Source organism: Muscardinus avellanarius (genome assembly GCF_963383645.1).
Source record: "Muscardinus avellanarius genome assembly, chromosome: 6".
Taxonomy (NCBI): Eukaryota; Metazoa; Chordata; class Mammalia; order Rodentia; family Gliridae; genus Muscardinus; species Muscardinus avellanarius.
Window position 1 is genome coordinate 1135655 of NC_137791.1, and position 22418 is coordinate 1158072.

Sequence of the window (22418 nt, forward strand, 5' to 3'; positions counted from 1 at the left end):
AATAAAAGACTCCCCCCCAAATTCTCATATTTATAGCCAGTTGACTTTTAATAAAGATACCAAGCGCATACACTGGAGAAAAGACAGCCTTTTCAACAGCTGGTGTTAGAAAAGCTGGTTATCCATTTGTAGAAAATTAAACGGCAACCTCTCACTCTGCACAAGAGTCAACTCAAGATGGATCAAACACTAGAAACTAGACCAGGATCTCTGAAACTCTAGAAAAGGAAAGAGAACCAATATCCTAATACAGAGTTACTGTCAGAGACATCCAGAATGCGATCCCAAAAGTTTAGGAAACTAAAACAAGAATTAATAAATGAAATGGCACTAAATTAAAAAGCTTCTGTGCATCAAAAGAAACTACTTAGAGTCTACAGAGAGAGCCGACAGAACGGGAAAAGATCTTTGTCACTCACCCCTCTGGTAGATGACCAATACTTAGAATACACAGAGAGCTTAAAAACTCAACACTAAACATAAATAACCAAACAAATAAATAAGTAGGCAATTGAACTGAATAGACACTTCTCAAAAGAAGAAATACAAGTGACCAATAAAGAAATGAAAAAAGTTCAATATTATTAGCAATTTGGGAAATCAAAATCAAACTGCACTGAAATCTAATTAACTCCAGTTAGAATGGCAGTCATCAGGAACACGAACAATAGTAAATGCTGGAGGGGACGTGGGGAAACAGGAACGCTTACACCCTGTTGGGGGACTAGTGCAGTGCTCTAGATCAGTGTGGAGGTTTCTCAGAAGACTGGATGACAGTGGTACTGGTTCTTTGCAAAGGAACTGAACTTTGCAAAGCTCCTTTACAACTGAAGTTCGAATATCATAGCAATACATGCATACCCGTGTCTCTAGCAGCCCGATTCACAAGAGCCAGATTGTGGAAGCAGCTTGGGTGTCCACCAACAGATGAATGGATCACAGCATACACACGATGGAATTTTACCCAGCCATAAAGAACAAACTTAAGTCATTTTCAGGAAAATGGACAGAACTCGAGAACATTATGCTAAGCAAAATTTCCCAGTCTCAGAAAAATGAATAATTTGTACATTTCCTCTTATGTGTGGGAGCTAGATATAAATTGGGAAACACGGGTAACATCAAATACAAGAGCAGAGACTTTAATGGAGTGATCGAGGGGCCTGAGGGAGGGATGCCAGGGGATAGAACAGTCGAAATAATCCTATGTATGTATATAAAATTACCAGTTCCAATCTCAAGGACATGTATGGGAAGTGGGAGGGAGGGTGGGTAGGATCCGGAGAAAAGTGCTCCAAGTAGCCCGCCGTGGGGGCACGCTTGTCATCCCAGCATTCTAGAGGCTGAGACAGCAGGATCGTGGTCTGCGGACAGCCTCAGCTACTTAGTGAGGCCCTCAGTGAGACTGTTTCAAAATAAAGAATAAAAACTAGGGCTGGGGGTGTGGCTCAGAGGTAGAAGGCCCCTGGGGTCCATTCTCAGTGCCACAAAAAAACAAAACAAAAGTGTTCCAAGTGCTGTGTGCATGTCTGCTCTTACAACTCTATACCTCAGGAGGGATATATAATTACAATGCTCCAAATAATAGTATATACATTTTGTAAAAGATAAGTAAGTTCCAGAAAAAAATCAAAGTGATATCAAATTCAACAAAACATTATATTGGCAATTCATATTACTACATCATATTATAATGCAGCTCTCATCTTTCTTGTGCCAGACTAGACTATAAGCATTCTTTTTAAAAACCAAAGCCCACTTCCCAGCACATTATACATATACAAAAATGTATGGCTTTTCTCACTAATTTATATATCCGAAAAAGCAGCACACGATGAAGCTTGAGGCCAGGGGAGGGTGCCTGAGAGGGGTAAATCTAGGCATGACCCCCAGTGCAGAAGACACACTTGAACTAACTCTGAACAATGCACAACTCAAAACACCCTTTTTCAGTTCGCTTTTCTACACTCTAAACAGGTTATCATTTGGATTAATGACAAAACTTTGTCTTAATATATAAAATCAACTAAAAGCTTGAGATGCGGCAGACAGCACAAACCACGGAGTCTTGTGCCATGGTGCGGGCTTGTCTTACTGACCTTTCTATGATCCTGTAGGCTCGAGGCTGAGGAGCACTTCTTACTGCACACTGAACAGATGAGCTTTCTCTTAGGATCTAGAAGAGAAGTGAAATACCTTTGGGAATTCAACGAGACTACTAGGAGACAAACAGATTTGGTGTTTCTACATGGTATGCAATTTCATCTTCATAGTTTAGAATACTCCAGCAACTCAGAATGGCTGCGCAGATACCCATTAAGCTCGGAGAAAGAATCGGGTGTATTTCAGATACTCTTTTCACATTTAAGAAATTGTCAATTTGATATACTACTTTCTACATTTTGTCTTCTTGCATAGTGATTAAATTTATATTAGCTCTTCTAAATACAAATGGTTATAGAAGTGAAAAGACTCAATGAACATTCTTTAATATGGTGCGGTAGCAGTATATCTGTCCCTCATAAATAATCACAGTCTTTTCACTGACTGATTTCAGATAGAAACAAATAAACACATACTTCTCTCTTCCTTTGAAGCAAATCCACAGCAAGTAAAATCAATACTATGAGGTGACTTGGCTGCATTACAGGGCTGTGCTTATGCAAGAGAAACACACTTGAAAAATAAAAACAAAAGAATTTCCATCTTATTTTTCAAACTACCAAGATACTCAAGGAAACAGCACCTCCAATCCGTGCATGGGTTTGGGGATGCTAAAGGGACAGCCAGAAAAACCTTCTTGGTGACCGACAAGTGGAGTGCCACCAAAGGAGAAAATCCTCCCAAGCCAATCCAGTACTAGAGCACATGGATTTGTTTATCAATTCCCTATAGAGAGCTATAATAGGTGATGGGCCACTGAGAAAGAGCGTGCCCTCTTCTCCAGCTCCCGCGAGATGAGACTGTCCATCCTCCACCCTGAGCTCTTCCCTGTCACCCCGTCCTTCAGAGCAGCTGCTCCTTGAGACTACACTCTCCTAGAAGGTCAGTCAGAGGAGGCAGGGGAGGGGAAGAAGCAGGTGCCCCCGAGCATCCCTCGCCCTTTGCCCCTAGCCGCACCCCTGCCTCAGGTGACACTGGTCAGCCACAATCCAGCCTGACCTCTGCTCCTCTTGTCATTTCTTCTTCAACCTAGAACTGGAATCTAGGTTCTTTGAAAAGTAATGCAACAAAGCTCGCGACTGGACTGTTGGTCTGAGAAGACAGATAAATGCCATACCCTAGAACAATACTCTGTTTGTTGGCATCCACACAATTAAGCCTCTGGGGAAGATGGGAAGCGAGTCCAGCACCCAGCCTCTCGGGTGACTGAAGATTCTCACCACCTACCAGCTTCCTTAGCTTCAAGGGCAACGCGCCTGCCCAAGCCAAAGCCCGATCTTAGAGACTGGTTTTCCTATATACAGGTAAATCTGATACTTGATTTCACATTTAACTCAAAAATATTCAGGAGGGCTGGAGATGTAGCTGGGAGGCAGAGTGCTTGCTTAGCACTGCAAAGCCCTGGCTCAATGTCCAGCATGTGAGGAGAAGATTGAGAAGCACAGGGGAGCAGCAGGTGATGGGATGGGCGTTCACAGGACTCTGCTGAACACACTCCAGGACCTGACGTGCTGTCGGGTAAGTGTGCTTCTAGGAGTCGAAAAACCTGCCTGCCGTGTGCCATGGCTTCTGTGGGACGATGGGGCCCATTTTTAAATACACAGCTTGCTTTTCTCCCAGCACTGTCATTTGAAATCACCTAACAAGGCAGTATGCCGTCATACATAGAGGCCTCCAGACCCTCTATGCCTCTGAACGCCTTTGTCTTTCTATAATGAAGAATTCTATCACCTTACATGCAGGTTCTGCTTACATGTGAATTCTGCTTTATTTGCTCAATAGAGAATATTCTTTCCCCAAATGCCTGAGTAGCTCAGAGAGACCACAAATGAGAAACTGAAATCACGGGCCAACCCAGTAAAAGGTATGCATATTTTGGCTAAAATACAGCAAGATTCCACATTTTATATGATCTGCAAACACAGGAAAAGTAATAATAAAACAATTTCCTTTTATGAATGATTTCCTACCAAATATCCATGAATTTCCAGGAACAGTAATATTGGGATATCCGAGGCCAATTACAAGAGGCTTCGAGCAACAATGCCTAGATACATGCCCAGTTACAAGGTCGCAGAAGTTTCCAGAACCGAGGTATGCATCTGGTTTTTCACTTGTCTCAGCAGAGTTAACTTTAAAGCTGACATGAAAATTTTGTTACAATACATTGCAGACATAGATGGGGAAAATTTAAAGCAGCAATTTAATTAAAAATTTTTTTTCAGTACTGGAGATGTATCTCTGAGCTACATCCCAGCCATACTTTTTTTTTATTCTTTATTTTTGAAACAGGGTCTCACTGAGGTGCCAAGGGCCTCACTAAGTAACTGAGGCTGGCCACGAACCCAGATCCTCTTGCCTCAGCCTCTCAAATGCTGGGATTACAAGCATGTGCCACCACGTCAGGCACCAGAGCAGTATTTTTTAATTTAATTATTATTTTTTTTTTTTTTGCAGTACTGAAGATTGGGCCCAGAGGCAAGTCTATCAAGAAGTGATTGTTGCCTTCTACAACCATAGGGAAGGCCCCAGTATTCTATGAATTCAGAGAAATGCCTCGGCCACATATCAGCCGTGTTCCTCACAAGGAAAGACAGAAAACAGCCAACTCCTCGTGGCCGACACCAGTGCAAAGGTGTATCTCAGAAGACTCTGCCTTCCACGCAGCTCCTGCTAGTCACAGCCCAGACCAAATCACAGGCCAGAGCGTGCGGTCACATCCACGCCGATCTCCAAGCTTTAGTATTAAAGTCGGTGCTTTTGGGCGACAAAGAGTCATAAGGTATGGGTGCCGAGTACCTTTCTACTTTGCACCTCAGCGTGAGACTAAACAAGAAGGGAAGGGAAAAAAATCCACCTTCTTCCATATAAAGAGACACAGTCCTACCCACTCCGCCACCTTCTAGGAAAAAACCCAGGGCAGTGGCATTTTAAAGCTGTTTATATTTCTTCAGTGCCCTGCTTCCTATTTAGCTAGCCATCAGAGACAATTCAAATCACGCATGTTTTATTCACCCAAATAGAATCACCTTCCAGGTCAAAGTAAGGAATTTTCTCTGGCATTAAAGAAATATAAACATTTTTAAAAACTGCATTTTACTATAAAAACAGTAAGGCAGAAAGGCATCACTGAGTAGTTGCAATGCGCATCTACCATGAGCAATTGCAACCATTTGTGAAAGATGAATTTCCTACGGTGAAGCACGAACGTTGTGATAAAAAAAATTATTAATTCTCCATGCACCTGACTGGCAAGGACATCAGACGCAAGCGTAGGCTCGCCACGGTGATTAATTCAGAGGCGGGAAAACTACCAGGCTGCTGAGATCAACCGGAAACAGTGATGGGTGGAAGAACACAACCTGCACAGTGTGGAACATGCGGGCGCGAGGATGAAGGCCAGGCCACGAGGCCAGGCAGAGGCCTGCCTGAGGCGCTCCCGCCTCCTCACCCATGTGCACCTTCTCCTGACCCAGATGAACGTTCTCCTGACCCATGTGCGCGTTCTCCTGACCCGTGTGCACGTTCTCCTGACCCGTGTGCATGTTCTCCTCACCCGTGTGCACGTTCTCCTGGCCCGTGTGCACATTCTCCTCACCCATGAGCATATTCTCCTGGCCTGTATACACGTTCTCCTGACCCTTGTGCACGTTCTCCTGGCCCGTGTACACATTCTCCTCACCCATGTGCACGTTCTCCTCACCTTTGTGCATGTTTTCCTCACCCATGTGTATGTTCTCCTGACCCGTGTACATGTTCTCCTCACCCGTGTGCACGTTCTCCTGACCCGTGTGCATGTTCTCCTAACCCTTGTGCACGTTCTCCTGGCCCGTGTGCACGTTCTCCTCACCTGTGTGCACATTCTCCTGGTGTCTCCTCAGCGCGTCCCTGCTCTTCAGCTTCTTCCCACAGTTGTCAGCCTTGCACACAAACCTGGCGTTGCCCCGGCAAGTCTCCTGGTGCTGATCAAAGCTACAAGAGACAGCAGAGGGGACAGGGAGAAGATGGTGAAGGCAAAGCCGGCACCGCACCGCAGCAGGTGCTGGCAAGGCATGCTTTCTACGAGGGCCCGGGGCAGCCCATGCGTTGTCTGCGCAGGTGAGAAAGAAGCACTTAGGCTCCGCAGTTAAGTTAGTGTCGTGATGGATCACGGGAAGCCCGACTGCATGCATGACCCGCTCTTACGCCACAGCCCACTCAGAACTCGGACACAAAACCTCAAGGCTGAACTGAAGGAGGAACTGCAAGCGGAGCACTGGAGCCCTCCTGAGGACCGCTTCACGCTGGCCTTCGCCGCGCACTGCAGGACACTGAGGGACGGGGGAGAAAGAGAGGGAGAGGGGAACTCTGAGACAGAACACCAGAGGACAGGCCAACTGTGAATAACGCCACGTGCACGACGCCTAGCTTTATTCTTCTAATTGTGTGTGTGTGTGTGTGTGTGTGTGTGTGTGTGTGTGTGTGTGGTACTGGGGATGGAACCCAGGGGCACTCTACCTCCGAGCTACATCCCACCCTGTTTTTTCTTCTTTACTTTGAAACAGAATCTCACTAAATTGCAAAGGGCCTCACTAAGTAGCTGAGGCTGGCCACAAACCACGATCCTCCTGTCTCAGCCTCCCAAATGCTGGGTTTACAAGCATGCCCCACCACGCCCGCTTAAGAAATTTTTAATAGTGCCTTATTGAACTCTAAGCTGTAGCTCAGCAAGGGTCTCTTCCACGTGGAACACTAAATCTAGTAAAGCTAACTAGAATGCAGTTTTAAAAGCTCTTTTTGTGTTTTTACTAATATATATACAATATAAATATAAATACAATATCTATATACATACATATATACATATACATATACATATACATATACATATACATATACATATACATATACAACCGGGCATGGTGACACAGTACTGCCAAAAAAAAATTTTATATATACATATATATATATATAGAGAGAGAGACATAGATATAGAGAGAGACTTGCTTAGCTTTTTTTTAAGAAACTATAATAAAATCTCTAAATATTTAAACTTCCTATAAAAATGTTAAAATTTTAAACATTGGCTAAATTTAAGTAGAAGTTTTTACTCTCAAATTTATAAGCAAAAATAAGTCCATGCAGTATATGGAAATGGTCTTAATATGAAGCAGTATACTTTAGGGTTTTACTTTAATGAAACAAAAAAGGAATATTAGCCTGTTAAAAGATTTCTTACTCATATATAAGGTGAGATTCTGTTAAATATACAAATTTGCAAGTTTAAGTACCTGCATTCTCGCTTTTAATAGTTCATGGTCATAGAAAATATTTAGGTAAGAGCATAATTTTCTGTGGTGCAAATGTTAGAATGGCAGAGTCCGAGGCTTGTGTGGGATTTAGTTTAGCTTGTTGTCACTTCGTGTGGATATCTATCTGCCTTGAAATCATCCCTTCAAAGTCACTGTGGAACAGGCAGTGCTGCCCTCTTCCCACTTCTGGAATTTTTCTGTGACTGATTCCAGACGGAGCGTCGAATGGAAAAAAGAGAGGCCTGATCTGCTACCTCAAAGCGCTGGGCTGAATTACACATATCTAAACATCAGATTAGCAAAGCAAAGAGCTTGATATGGGATGCCCAGCTCAACGCACAAAGGCTGCTTTGCATAAACAATGCTTATTTGTAAACCTTATGATCAGAACATTGCAAAAAGCAACCCCTGCACTCAGAAAAGACGGGCTGCTGGCCAAAGAAGGCCAGTGGAGGATTCCTGGACTCTGTCTGTCTATCTCGTGTGCGCGTGCGCACACACACACGTTATGATTAGGAGTCAGGCCAGCTACAACTGTTACATGTCAGCTATGACGCAGCTTCAAGATACCCTTCATGGTACGCACTGTCTTTGCAGAGCCTGCTTGATGGGGAATTTCTTCCCGCAGTTCTTGCACTTGAATTCCTTCTCCTCCGTGGGCGTCTGGTGCAGGGAGTGCAGATGCTCGGCAAGAATCTCCTCACTGGGGAAGCTGGACTCGCACTGCGGGCAGGCGTAGCCCTCCTCGCAGCCGTGGTGATCTGCACAGGGAGGAGGGGGGTATTTCCAGGATGAAATTAGGCTAAGATAGGAGAATGGCAGTTAGAGGCCAGCGCCAGCAACTTAGCGGGACCCTCAGCAACTTAGCAAGGCCTTTTTCAAAAAAAATAAAATAAAATAAGGTTGTGGAATAGAGCTCAGAGGTAGAATGCCCCTGGGTTCCATCCTTAGTACCACAAAAAAAAAAAAAAAAAAAAAAAAGGTACCAGGCCAGCCCGAATGGACTCAGACTCCACAGCCTGCTACAAGCCATGAATACCTGCATAACCTGGGTCATCTGTTCCTCAAACTTCCTTTCTGAGCCTGACACTGCACACAGAAAATATGAGAGCCAGGAAAAGCCAATTCCCAGCAGGGGACAAGAAAGGGGACAAGCAAGCGGTCTTTGTGTCCAGGACTGCAGGCCACATAAGTAGGTGTGACCTCTGCTCCCTGTAAGCATTTTTTTTTTTGGGGGGGGGTGGTACTGGAGATGGAACTCAGGGGCCTTCTACCTCCAGGCTACACTCCCAGACCTATTTTATATTTTTATTTGGAAAAAGGATCTCTTAAGCCAGCTGAGGCTGGCTTCGAACCTGCGCAACCCTCCTGTCTCAGCCTCCCAAACGCGGTTATTACAAGTGAGCGCCACTACCCCTGGTTCCCTGGAAGCGTTTGGTCACTAACTAGGATGATATTCCCAGCCCACCCTTGACCCTGGCCACCATCCTAAGCGCATCTCTGCCCATCCGCAGCCCTTCCCTGCCACACAAAAGACCAGTGCGCAGCCCAGCGATGCTTTGATGAAAGCTAACGTCAGAGCCTCAACATCTCATCCTGGGCATCCATCCTCAAACACTTCGAAGTGTGTTTCTTCTATAGCTTCAAGAGGGAATACCTTTCCTGCCGGCTGCTGCCTGTCCTCGGAGATTCTCCGTGTCCCCCTCTGAGACCCCGGTCACCATCGACCCCCGCTCTTCCTCCTCCGCCTCCAGGTCGCTGTCCAGGTAGCCAATCAGAAGCTCCGTGTCTGTTTCTATGTCTTCAACCGCCAAGTAGAAAATGTTCTCTCCTTCCTGGAAGCAAAGATAGTATTAAGCAATTACTTTCTGATGGTAAGAAATTATCTTAAGTTAGGCTGAGTACCATGTGTCCACAGCAAGTTATAACTGCATTTTTAAAACTCCAGCTGAGTCAGGTGCTTTGTAATCCCAGCATTTGGGAGGCTGAGACGGGAGGATCACAGGTTTGCAGACAGCCTCAGCTACTTAGGGAGGCCCTTTGCAACTCAGTGAGACCCTGTTTCAAAATAAAGAACATAAAATAGGGCTAGAGGTGTCGCTCGGAGGTAGAATGTATCTTCCAATCAAATCAGAGGTGGCCAGCCAGGGACTCAGAGTGCCTCCCAGTGCAAGCAGGACTCCCTAATCAGACTTCAGTCCTAAAGCCTGGAGCTTTTCTGATCAATACCCAAGAAAGTTCATGGAAACCTCTTCCACAGTCATTGAGTCACAGCACCAGGAAAAGATAACTTTAATTTTCATAAACAATCACATTATCTTAAACTGTAATCCTAAAACAGGTAGGATGTTAACCGAGGGAGGTCCATCAAAAAGGAAAACCTTAATACACCCGCAACAACGTTACTGAAAGTAGCTGTAAAGAGCAAACACGCTTCTGCTCACAAACTCCTAGCAGGAAGCGCAAGGCAGCCCCCGGTCTACCTACAGGATTGCTACTGGAAGGCTGGACCTTTGGAAGCTGAGGCCCAGGGGGAGGACGTTAGGCTGTTGGGGGTGTGACCTCGGAGGGCCACTGGGACCCTGGCCCCTTCCAGTCTTTCTCTGCTTCCTGGTCACCGTGAGCTGAGACCTCTGTGAGCTCTGGTGAGCCAGAATGAACCTTCCTCCTTGCCAAGGATGTGACCTCAAGTATTCTGCCGTAGGATGAAGAGCTAGTCTTCACTGAACCGCGGCCCCCACAAGTCCTACAACTCCTCCTGACCGTATTCCCTTTCCCAGCCTCCCATGATCTGAACCTCCCTGCGCCTGACCTCCCGAGTCCTCTGGAGCAACTCCTCCAGTGCAGGCTCATCCCAGGCCATGCTCCTGCAGGGAGGATGTGAGCAGGAGGATCCAGCGCTCTGGACCCGTACCACTCCCTGTGTCGCGGGCCTGGCTGCCGCCCTGTCCCTTAGTTGATGGCCGTTGAGCCTTCTGACCCTGACGCTGACCCAACAGCTTAACTTTCTCCCCCTGGGCTTCACCTTCCAAAGGTCCCCCCCCCTTCCAGTAGTGCCACAGGCTGGGGACCAAGCCATCAACACAGGGGCCTTTCAGAGACACCCTGGCTGCTCCCCCCACACAGTCCTTCCTCACAGAGTCTCCCCTTGTGTTCAGCTCTTAGGGATTAGCTGCACCCCTCAGCTTTGGGGAAAACGCTCAGAAAGTGCTGGGATTTGGATACATCACAGAAGACAGTTTACAACCTCTGCGCGTGGCCGGCGTTATTGCCGGCAGTATGTAGTCTTTCATGCTCGTAAGTCTCCTTCCACTTCATTTTATATGCACGTAATTTCTGGCTAATTGTTTTTCCAATAAGCTCTTTGTAATATTAAAAAATTACAACTGCCTAAATTTCCAATAACTGAAGTTTGGAGAAAATTAAATGTCTAACTGTTGGTAAAATAGCTAATAAGTATCACTTTTATAGAAAAATATATGCCAACACGTCCCCAATAAGTAGATATTTAAGCAAAAGTGTTCATAGGCCTGTTTCTAGTAGAGGGGGCTGCAAGTACTTTGTAGTGGGCTTTTTGAATTTCATAGCATATGTTTTACAATCTCCCTAGAATGAAATGGATTTTTCTAGAATGGAATTTTTCTAGGATGAATGCATGGCTTTTGCAGGAAGAGAGAATAACTAATGATACTGGAGCTGTTCTCTAACACCAGGAAGCCGTGCTGCTGGGGCCAAGCAGACGCCCGGGCTCAACGCTTCCCTCTGGGTTAGTGAGCGGCACGAATGAGCCAACAGCCTAAGCTTTCAAACCACCAGGCCCTCGGGTGGAGGATGAAGGGGAAAATGTCTCCAACAGGCTGGTCGCAAGGATGGAAGGTGAGGATATTTATAAAACCCAGCCAACTCCAGCACCCTAGCACCTGTGAACGGTAGCTGTGACCACTGTTTACCAGCTCTTGAGAGCCAGGGGTTAAAACATTTCATCTTTTTCAAAATGTGGTTCAACCAAACTGTTGCTCAAAGTTGCACTGTTGGCGCTACTTTTGATGAACTTTCATATGGTCATGCTGCCCTTGGCCAAACTAGAATGTGGTGGGATTGAGCGAGCCAGGGCGCTGTGGCCTGGGATGCCAGGGTGCTGTGGCCCGGGACGCCTGCTGCTCCACCTCCACATCTCAGACCAACTCTGTCTGAGCTGGACCAAAAGCGACCAAGGATTCGGTGCAGTGCAACTGAGGAGCTCCCCAGGAATGGAACTTTCAGTGCTAAACTGGGAGAGTCCAGCACAATTGGTCCTAACTCTGCCCACGATGCTCCCCGGAGTCAGCTTCTCCACTTGGGTTTTCCTACCGACAGCACGGTGGGGTCCACGTCGCCCCCACCGCCTGGCCAGAGAAGGGCTCCACATCTAAAGCATGTCACATCCCTGGCTGTCTGAGGACTTACCACGTCTCTAACAATTTGCCCATTGTCTTTTTTAAGTACTGCGTGCGCCCCAGGAGGAGCAATGCCATGCACGGCGCTTCAGCTCTGCCATTTCAAAACAGCTAAAGTAACTCTACCCAGCTTCACAGAAAATATTAATCCCCACTGGCTGCAAATAAATTCAGTGCCCGAGAGCCCACGGACCACATGGCACTTGAGTAGCATCTCCCTGCGACTTGGCTTGGCTTTGCTTACTTGTGGACCGGCTGCTGACCACATGTGGATGAAGAAACAGAATCAGGCGTGGAAAACTGGTGCAGGCACGATGCACTGTGCAGAAAAGAAAGCACACTGAAAGCCCACGCTGTCCAGCTACACCAGTAAAGCTCAGCCACTACCAGTAACCCGGGCATAAGGAACCCATCTGCAAAACCACACTTGGTAACCTTTTATGCCAGCGTGAGGGAAAAAGGTCTGGACCCCTCCTCCAACACAAAGAGCAGTGGCAGAGACACGGCACGAAGGGAAAGAAGAGAACTTAAACAAAAGATTAAAAAATTCCTATTTAATGTCCGCTCGCTGAACTGTTTTTGACTCGTACCCGGAATAAGTCTCACACTGCATTTCAATATCATTTCTCTGGAGCTCAGGGCATGATCCTAAAAAATATAAATCAGGGAACGAGTCACTGCCACAGAAAAATTCACAAAGTAGAGCTGTCATAATAATTTAACAGTAAGCTGGGCATGGGGGCGCACACTTGTAATCCCAGAACTTGTGAGGCTGAGACAGGAGCATCGCGGTTCACGGACAGCCTCAGCTACTCAGTGAGGCCCTTTGCAACTCAGTGTGACCCTGTTTCAAAATAAAAAATAAGTCTGGGGTGTGTAGCTCGGAGCTAGAATGCCCCTGGGTTCCATTCCCAGTACTGAAAATAATAATAATTTAAGAGTAAACCAAAATTATGTAACATAAGACCTCACTGTAAGAGCCCACACCAATTTATTCGCTCCCCTCCCTGAAAGAGGACTCCACCAAGCAGGGATGTGACCCAGAGGTACTGGCAGACCCCTTCAGGACACACGGGCAAGAGCAAAGGGAGCCTTAGCCAACGCAAGTGTGGCCGCTGAGTTCTTCCTCCCTCAGGAAAACACAAGTCCTGGCAAGGGCCCCGCTTTCGGGCCCCGCGTGGGTCCCAGCAGTTGGCAGGGGGGTCTCAGCAAGGAATGAGGCTCCGTTGCTATGAACCATCTTTAAAGCGGTCTTCTTAGCAAAAGTGACTGATATGCTAACTTGGGCAAGTATTTTCAAGAATTATTATCTTGAGGACAATAAGAAGAGAACCTCTGGAAATCAAGACAAACTGAAGCAGAAAAATGATGCTTGTATGTAACAAGGACAGAACACACCAATTTTAGGTTTAAATTGCATTAATCACATGCTATAAGGATATGGAAGCTTCAGACATGTAAAGAAAAATGAAAAAAAAGTCTCTTTTGAATTGTAGCTCCTGATCAGCCTGCAACTGGGAACAGCTTGATATGATTCTGAAGAACAAGACACCATATCAAACAAAAAACGAAGCCTACAAACAAAGAACGTCAGTCTCAAATCACGAACAGGCCTACACGTCCTCCTCCAGGCGCGCGTGCGGAAGCATCTCACGAAACAACTCTGACATCGCGTAGAAAAGCGGCAACAGAAGGAGGAGAAGAAAAGCCCCCCAGCTGACCGGATGTGCTTTGATCTTGAAAGCTCCCACTGTGAACTTCAGGATGTCTACATGCTAACGTCATCACATCTTTTAACATATTAGCTACCCCTAATAAGAGGACAGGGGAGCGCAAGATAAAAAGAGGCCAGGATGGAGCTGCGTAGGCCTGGGCTTTGTGTGGGGGAGACAGGGGGTCTTGCTTTGCAAGGAATTCAGAAGGATAGGGTGGCCTTAAAGCTCCAGGAACCCAAGATATAAACTATTCTAATATATATACATAAATATATATACATATATTGTGATAGGGATGGAACCCAGGGGCATTCTACCTCTGAGCTATACCCCCAGCCCTATTTTTTTTTCCTTATTTTGAAACAGAAACTAAGTAGTGGAGGGCCTCAATAAGTAGCTGAGGGGGGCCGCAAAACATGATCCTCCTGTCCCAGCCTCCCAAATACTGGGATTATAAGCATGCACTGCCATGCCCGGCTACTATATCTATAGATATATAGATATAGATTTTTTTTTTTTTTTTTTTTGCGGGTCTGGGGATGGAACCCAGGAGCATTCAACCTCGGAGCTACACGCCCTGCCCTATTTTTTTTATTCTTTATTTTGAAACAGGGTCTCACTAAGTTACTGAGGGCCTCACTAACTAGCTGAGGCTGTCCACAAACTACGATCCTCTGGGCTCAGCCTCTCAAACAGTTCTGCAAATTTTAGCAGCTTCAGAGCTATGTCATGGAACTGCTTCTTGGCACAGAGTCCACGGTGCTCACCACCACAGTCACCATCATTAAGGACTCACGTACATCTTAATCTTTCTTTTTTTCTTTTTTGTAATACTGGAGATGGAACCCAGGGGCATTCTACCTCTGAGCTACACCCCCAGCCCTATTTTTTATTCTTATTTTAAAACAAGGTCTCACTGAGCTGAGTCGCAAAGGGCCTCACATAAGGATATTTCTATGACTGCCTATTCACCCTGCCAATAAACTATAATTTGAACGAAAATTATACAGTGATAAGCAATTAAACTCTTCTACATGTGACAACAAGTAGGTCTTAGAGTTGAAACCAATTTAGGACCCACTTCTGGCAATTGTACTGTACTCTTTTTAATTGACAGATAAAATTAAACATACTTATGTACAACATGATGCTCTGATATGTAGACAGAGATAAATGTAGACATACATGTATGTACACAAACTGCAGAAGAGTTAGATATCCTAATTAACCAGTGGAGCATTTCATAGTTCTCATGCCTGCAGTGAGAAGAGTGGGCACCTTCTCATCCCCTGACACTACCTGGCTGTCATCCCCAGGCTGCCTGACAGGCCTCCCGAGCGCATGCTGTGATCTACCCTAGTGAGAGACACCTGCGCCCGACAGCCTGCTGGAAGGGGACCTCTGAGAAGAAGGCAGAGCCACTAGCTATTCAATCACTTGGCAGTTTTAGCATACTATTCTTCAACAGACGGATTCTAGAAAATACTGTACAAATCTGGTAAGAACACAGAAATAGAGAAGCCGGAGCCGGGTGAGACCCTCCTCGCTGTGCAGAAGCGGGGCCTCCTTAGGAGTTCCTCTCCTCTTGCTCCTCCACTAACTGGGCACCGCTTCCACTCGAATTCTGCACCGAATCTCGGTGAGCCGCCTGTGGGCTGGTGGCTTGTTGACAGTGGAGAAAGTCTTATCTGTGCTTTAAAAATGCCAATGTCACTTCTCAGCTTAAAGAGCCACACGTGACCTCTCGGCCACCATACTGATATTTTCTGGAGCACCAGAGAAGACTGAGGACGGTCCAGGCAAGGAGAAGCAAGCGCCTGTGAGAGACCAGTTCTCCCGGAGCCACGAACCCTACCTGGAGCTGCGTCAGCATGAGGCTGTGCTGATGCCTCAGCTCGGTCTCCAGGTCCTCCTCGACTCACTTACCCCTCGCGCCCTGACGCCCCTCGAGAGGGGACCAGGACTCTCTTGCCAAGCCAGCTTTCCACGTGTGCTGAAGGTCGACAGCAAACAGTTACAGAGAAGGCAGTCCTTAAGAACCCAAGATGAACACTCTATCTCTGAAATTTCCTAAACACTCGAAGTTTCAATTCTAAATGGCATAATTCAGTATTTTAACTAAGTAGAATTAACTACATAGTCTTCTATTAAAAAAAAAAAAACCCACAAACCAAAGTTTGTGTTTGGGCTTTTTGTTGTTTTGTTTTGGTACTGCAGATTGAACCTAGGGACATTTTACCTCCAAGCTACACCTCCAGTTCTATTTTATTTTTTATTTTGAAACAAGGTCTCACTAAGTTGCTGAGGCTGACCTAAAATCTACGATCCTCCTGTCTCAGCCTCCCAAGTACTGGGATTACAGGCAGATGCCACTGCAGCCAGCAAAAAAAAAAAAAAAAAAAAAAAAAAATCAAAATTTTTAAGAGCCTGAAAAACACTAACAAGTCAAAAAATACTTTCTTAAATAATACACACACACACACACACACACACACACACACACATGTTGCACTAAAGGATTAGTGCAATAAAATACACATATATTTATTTAAATATATATGCATTTCTTATTAATACATATATATATTTATATATTTGTTGAACTAAAGGATTAGTGCAACAAAATCAACACTGAATAAGAACCCATTTCTTATGGCACTTCAGAATGTCTTGGGTTCATTTTAAGCCCCGTATTTCACATTTGTTATTTTCTAGTCATAGTTCGAAACTTTTCAAAAGTCTGAACATACATCCAGCTGATTTTTCTGAAGTGAGCATGTGGGAAGTACTGTTTGCTTACTAGATCCTTCTTTGGTAATTCAGATACTTAAATCATCATTTCCAAAGCAAATTCCCCAAATCAAATAAATTGCAAAACTAGAAATACAACTGAGTCTCCGAGAAGGAGTTCTAGTCCCTGCCAAAACAGACTCAAATTCTTAATCCCTTGTCCAAAAGAATTGGACCCAGTGTTGACGTTTTCCACCGAGCAAGCCACATAGCCACAAATGTTTCTCATTTGCTCCACTCCTGGGACACACAGCTCAAATAAAAAATTTCCTCAATACCCCAAATTTCAGATGCAATTTGGAATGCAAGTGACTCATAATGTAATGCAAAAACATTATGATCTTCTCTTACCAACTCGGTGTTTCTTGAACACAGCCCCTGCGGGTCGTCCCAGCCAATTAGAAGGCTTACGTTGCTTCCAGACCATGACCCAGCCAGGGCACCCTTTGCCCCCAGCTCAGACGTGACTTTGAACCTGGCAATCCTGAAGTCCAGCTACTGTTCAAATAAGAAAGATGTTACCTGAAGGAGCTCACTAAGATCCCTGGTGTGTTCCCTGACAACAACCAAAAAAACGCTGAAAACAATGAACTCAATCCCTGCTGGGAAGACGATGTTTAGGGAAATTCAAGCCAGCGCCACTGCTTCTGTGCCAAAGACTCTCACCACGGCTCTGGAGCGTAATCAGTGCAAGAGTGAAGTTTCCCAGAGCCTCTGGTCCTCGGATCACCCGGCCCTCACCTGGCTCCACGTGTGGCTATCTGAGGTCCTAAAACCACAACTGACTTTGGGTTGTTGCCTATACTCTTTAAAAAGAACCCCACTGCCGGGCGTGGTGGCGCACGCTTGTAATCCCTGCGCTTGGGAGGCTGAGGCAGGAGGATCACACAGGTTCGAAGCCAGCCTCGGCTACTTAGTGAGACCCTGTTTCCAAATAAAATATAAAAAAGTCTGGGAGTATATCCTGGAGGTAGAAAGCCTCTGGGTTCCACCCCTAGTACCACACACACACAAAAAAGAACCCCACTGAACATAGAGGAAGAGAAGTACTGCTTTGACTGCAGCAAGCACGCGTGAAAACGGTGCAGGACTTAGAGAGTGGTTACTAAAATCCAGGGCACACAGAGGTCCATACCGTGGTAGGACAGGACAGTCAAGTACCAGGGTAAACACCGTGACAAGCTTCTCCATGAACCGAGGGATCAGCATCGGCAGGGTACAGTCGAGGGCACCTGAACGAGGACTACCTGCAGTCAGCAAAAACCAGAGACGAGCACATCACACCCCGAGTGTCGGAGCAAGTGGGGAAGGCCATTGCTTCTATGGAAATATCAGACAATCCGGGAAAATTTCAAGCTAAGGGAGTTTGGGAAATCTTTTTTTTTTTTTGGTGGTACTGGGGTTCCTGGAAGCCCTTCTACCTCCGGGCTACACTCCCAGACCTATTTTTATACTTTTCATTTGGAAAGAGGGTCTCTTAAGCCAGCATGGCTGACTTCGAACCTGAGCAATTCTCCTGTCTCTGCCTCCCAAGCGCGGGGATTACAAGTGTGCGCCACCACACCTGGCATGAGTTTGGGGAAATCTTAAAGCCACTATTCAAGCATAGGGAAAGAAAATATTTTCTACAAGGGTAAGAATGAAGAACTTATCAAAACAATAGGCTGGTTTAAATTCCCTCTTCTCTAGGCAATCTTAATAGTAGCAACATTTATGAAGAAACCCACCAAGTCTTTAAGTAAAAAATGATGGCATCACCAAAGGTCCCATGGTAAGAGGAAAATGCTTCAGGAAGTCATGAAAAAATATGAATACACTTGAAATAACCAAATTAATCCCTTCCCGTAACAAAATAATAAGTCTGTTTAAACTTGTGGTTGGATTAAGGTATGTCATGAATAATTTCTAAACAGCGTGAATATCTGGTGGCCAAAGATCCTTCTTCATCACGATTACAGTTTAGAGTATCCCCCACAGAGCTCATGGGTGGAAAGCCTGCTGCTCCCCAACACAGCAGGGTTCGGAGGTCAGACCTGGCTGAGGGGGTGGGTCGCTGGGGCGGGCCTGGAGACAGCTCGTCCCTCGCCCTCTCCTCTCTCGGCCTCTCTCTTCTCCTGTCCGCCATGGGTTGAGCAGCTTTCCTCTACCATGATGTTTCTGCCTTGGAGCTGGCTGACCATGACGTAACCTCTGAAACCACAAGTGACTACAACCTTTCCTCTGCTGACTTGTGCCTGTTAGGTATGTTGGTCACACTGATGAAAATGGATGGAAATGCCAACTTAGCTGTTTGACACAACTTACCTCTCACATATGCATACAGAAAATCACACTGACTAATACAATCACACTAATACAATCACACTGACTAATACAGCCACACTGACTAATACAGCCACACTGACTAATACAATCACACTGACTAATACAACCACACTGACTAATACAACATCATTGACTAATAATATTACACTGACTAATACAACCACATTGACTAATACAACCACATTGACTAATACAACCACACTGACTGATACAACCACACTGACTGATACAACCACACTGACCGATACAATCACACTGACTGATACAACCACACTGACTAATACAACCACACTGACTAATACAGCAACATTGACTAATACAATCACACTGACTAATACAACCACATTGACTAATACAACAGCATTGACTAATAATATTACACTGAATAATACAATCACATGACTAATACAACCACATTGAAAATACAACCACACTGACTAATACAACCACACTGACTAATACAATCACACTGACTAATACAACCACATTGACTAATACAACAGCATTGACTAATATTACACTGAATAATACAATCACATGACTAATACAACCACATTGAAAATACAATCACACTGACTAATAAAATCACATTGACTAATACAATCACACTGACTAATACAACCACATTGACTAATACAATCACACTGACTAATACAACCACACTAATACAACCACACTGACTAATACAATCACACTGACTAATACAACCACATTGACTAATACAACCACACTGACTAATACAACCACACTGACTAATACAACAGCATTGACTAATAATATTACACTGAATAATACAATCACATGACTAATACAACCACATTGAAAATACAACCACACTGACTAATACAACCACACTGACTAATACAACCACATTGACTAATATAATCACACTGACTAATACAACCACACTAATACAACCACACTGACTAAACAATCACACTGACTAATACAATCACATTGACTAATACAATCACACTGACTAATACAACCACACTAATACAACCACACTGACTAATACAATCACATTGACTAATACTTACTTGTGCTGAAAAATATTGGTTTTAAAAAGCTTTAGAAAATGGAATGTAGCTGGGCGTGGTGGCGCACGCTTGTCATCCCAGCATTCGGGAGGCTGAGACCTGGAGGATCGCGGTTCGCGGACAGCCTCAGCTACTTAGTGAGGCCCTCTGCAACTCAGTGAGACCTGGTTTCAAAATAAAGAATAAAAAATAGGGCAGGGGGTATAGCTCGGAGGTCAAATGCCTCTGGGTTCCATCCCCAGACCCGCAAAAAAAAAAAAAAAAAAAAAAAAAAAAAAAGAAAATGGAATGTGCTAGATGCCTGTGCTTTCTGGCCGCTTTAAAACTTTATTCTGTTAATTTTTCCTTAAGTCACTCTTGATTTTATACTCAAAATTGGATGAAATCAAAATAATCTTCAACAAATTGCCAAACTCTCAGAGTTTCTATGCATGAATGACCACATGTATTTGAAGATTCCAGAGCAGTGCGTGTGGTAGATATTCAAATTTTGTTATTACCCTTATATGCTCCCTCCTCCTCTGCTCCCACCAACCCCGGCTTTACGTCCTCTTCTGCAGTTAGGACCCAGTAGGCTGAGCTTTTACGTGTAATACCTCAAATTTGTGGCAGAAATGCATTATTTCCTCATTCTCTTAGTCATTTGGCCATTTTAATAGTAGGTCTCCTCCAATGACTGCAACTTCTCTTTTTTTTCCTTTATTTCCATTGATGGATTCCCTAAGTTCAACTCACAATTTGTATCAGAGCCTAATGTTATATGAAACAGAATATTAGGATCCAGGGAAACAGAATTCAAAAACATTAGCCAGGTATGGCAGTGCTCGCCTCTAATCCCAGCACTTGGGAGGCCGAGACAGGAGGGTCACAGGTTCTCGGCCAGCCTCAGCTATTTCGTGAGGCTCGCTGCAACTGAGACCCTATTTCAAGACAAGAAATAAAACAGGGCTGGGAGGGTAGGTCTAGCTCAGAGTTAGAATGCCCTGAGTTCAACTTCCAGTATCACCAAAAAGCAAAACAAAACAAACAAACAAACAAAAAAAACCATGGTTCCAAGCCTTGATGATTCACTTTATGTGTCAACTTAGATGGACCAGAGGGTGATAGATACTTTGTGAGACATCATTCTGGTGTGTCTGTGCGCATGCTTTGGGATGAGATTCGCACCTAACCTGGTAGACCTGACTGAAGTGTGCTGATTTCATTACGGGTGTGGAGCTCATCAAATCAGCTGAAGTCCTGAGCAGAATGTAAATCTGCCCCTGCACCTCAGCCCCAGTATGACGGCTCTGGTGACGGCCTTGAGCTCTGCCTCTTCCTGCCTGATGGGCACCACGCAGGCTTCCTGGTTCCATAAGAGCTTCCAATCTGTGAGCTGAAACTGGGAGAGGCGTTCCACATCATTTAGCCTTGCTTTCTCCACAATCACATGAGCCAATCCTTACAATAAATCTCCATAGATACACACAAATACTTCCTCCTGTTCTGCTTCTCTGGGGAATCCTGTGTAATCGACCACCCTCAAGAGACTTTAGAGTCTATCCCGGGTAAGATTCCCAAGAAACTCTCTCCATGAAGCGTTTCTCAAACAACAGAATAGATACTAGGAATCAGACAAGCAATCGAACCAAAAGTGCCAGCAAGAAACAGTCACTGAAGGGAGTAAAAGTCCTTAAACCAAGGTCTGTCAAGGACAGTGCCATCAGAGCATGGGCCAGCACCAAGAGTCCACTCAGTGAGTGGCCTGGGGTGAGCGTGCGTGCTAAGACATGAGCCGTCCCTGCTTCTGTGAGCTGGGTGCTGTTCCTTAAAGCAGACCGTTGGAAACCAATTTAAAACAGGAGGGCAGTTATGCATCAATCCGCCCCTCACAGGGCATAGCAGGAATGCAAGGCGAAGAAGCTCACCTGGATGGCGGCCAGGTTCTTCTGCTCCTGCGACGGCGCCTCGTGAACGAAGCGAAGCCAGTTGGAGTGCCTCGGGTTGGTGGCATCCAGGATGTACAGAACTTCCCCCTTGCTGCCGCGGACCTGAAACACAAAGGCCCCTGAGTGTCCACCTGAGGTCAGCTTAGCCCTGCTAAACACACCAACCAGATGCTTTTGTGATTGACCGATGTGAAGCGATCCTGGATTAAGCAGTGTTCTTCCCTTCAAGGACTACAGAGTCCACAGTCTCACCGGCCGATGTGTAGCCGACACTCAAGCACGATCAACTCTCAGGAACACCCAGTGTGGACGGTGGTTTCCTGGTCAGAATTGTTTCTCTGTAGGTGTATTTTAATGCATGGTGCATTTGCAGCTGTTCGGGGGATAGCTTGCCCCTCTCCCACCTCCCAAAGAGGGAAAAGCCCTGTTAATCCCAGGGGAAGTGGGTGGAGCTGGAGCAGTCCCATCAGCCACTCTCCCACCCTACCTGTTCCCTGAACTGGCGTCTGAAGGGAGAGTCGGCTACTCTAACCAGAGGGCCACGATGTCATTCTTTCCTAGTGGATGAATAAAGCAAGTTTCCTTTTCTCTTTGGACATTCCCAAGTCCAAGATGCTGGGAATCTCATCTCTCCAAAATCCCTGTACCTGGGCATTGGCCCCTTTTTATGAAACACAGATGCCGACCTCCATTCAGCTCACATTTTGTGTTTAGAAACTGTTGAAACCCA

At 45.4% G+C, this 22418-nt stretch overlaps 1 protein-coding gene across 2 annotated transcripts in view; it reads right to left on the minus strand.

The window, feature by feature from the left end:
* The window catches only part of PRDM5 (PR/SET domain 5), a gene marked incomplete at both ends in the record, with an annotated part of 119816 nt that overhangs the window by 61591 nt on the left and 35807 nt on the right, over positions 1–22418 (minus strand). For both annotated transcript variants that reach the window (XM_080697311.1, XM_080697312.1), the window contains 5 exons: positions 2100–2176; positions 6014–6135; positions 8041–8215; positions 9112–9289; positions 21668–21790. In XM_080697311.1, coding sequence (XP_080553437.1) covers positions 2100–2176; positions 6014–6135; positions 8041–8215; positions 9112–9289; positions 21668–21790 — 675 coding nt within the window. The remainder of the gene's footprint in view (positions 1–2099; positions 2177–6013; positions 6136–8040; positions 8216–9111; positions 9290–21667; positions 21791–22418) is intronic.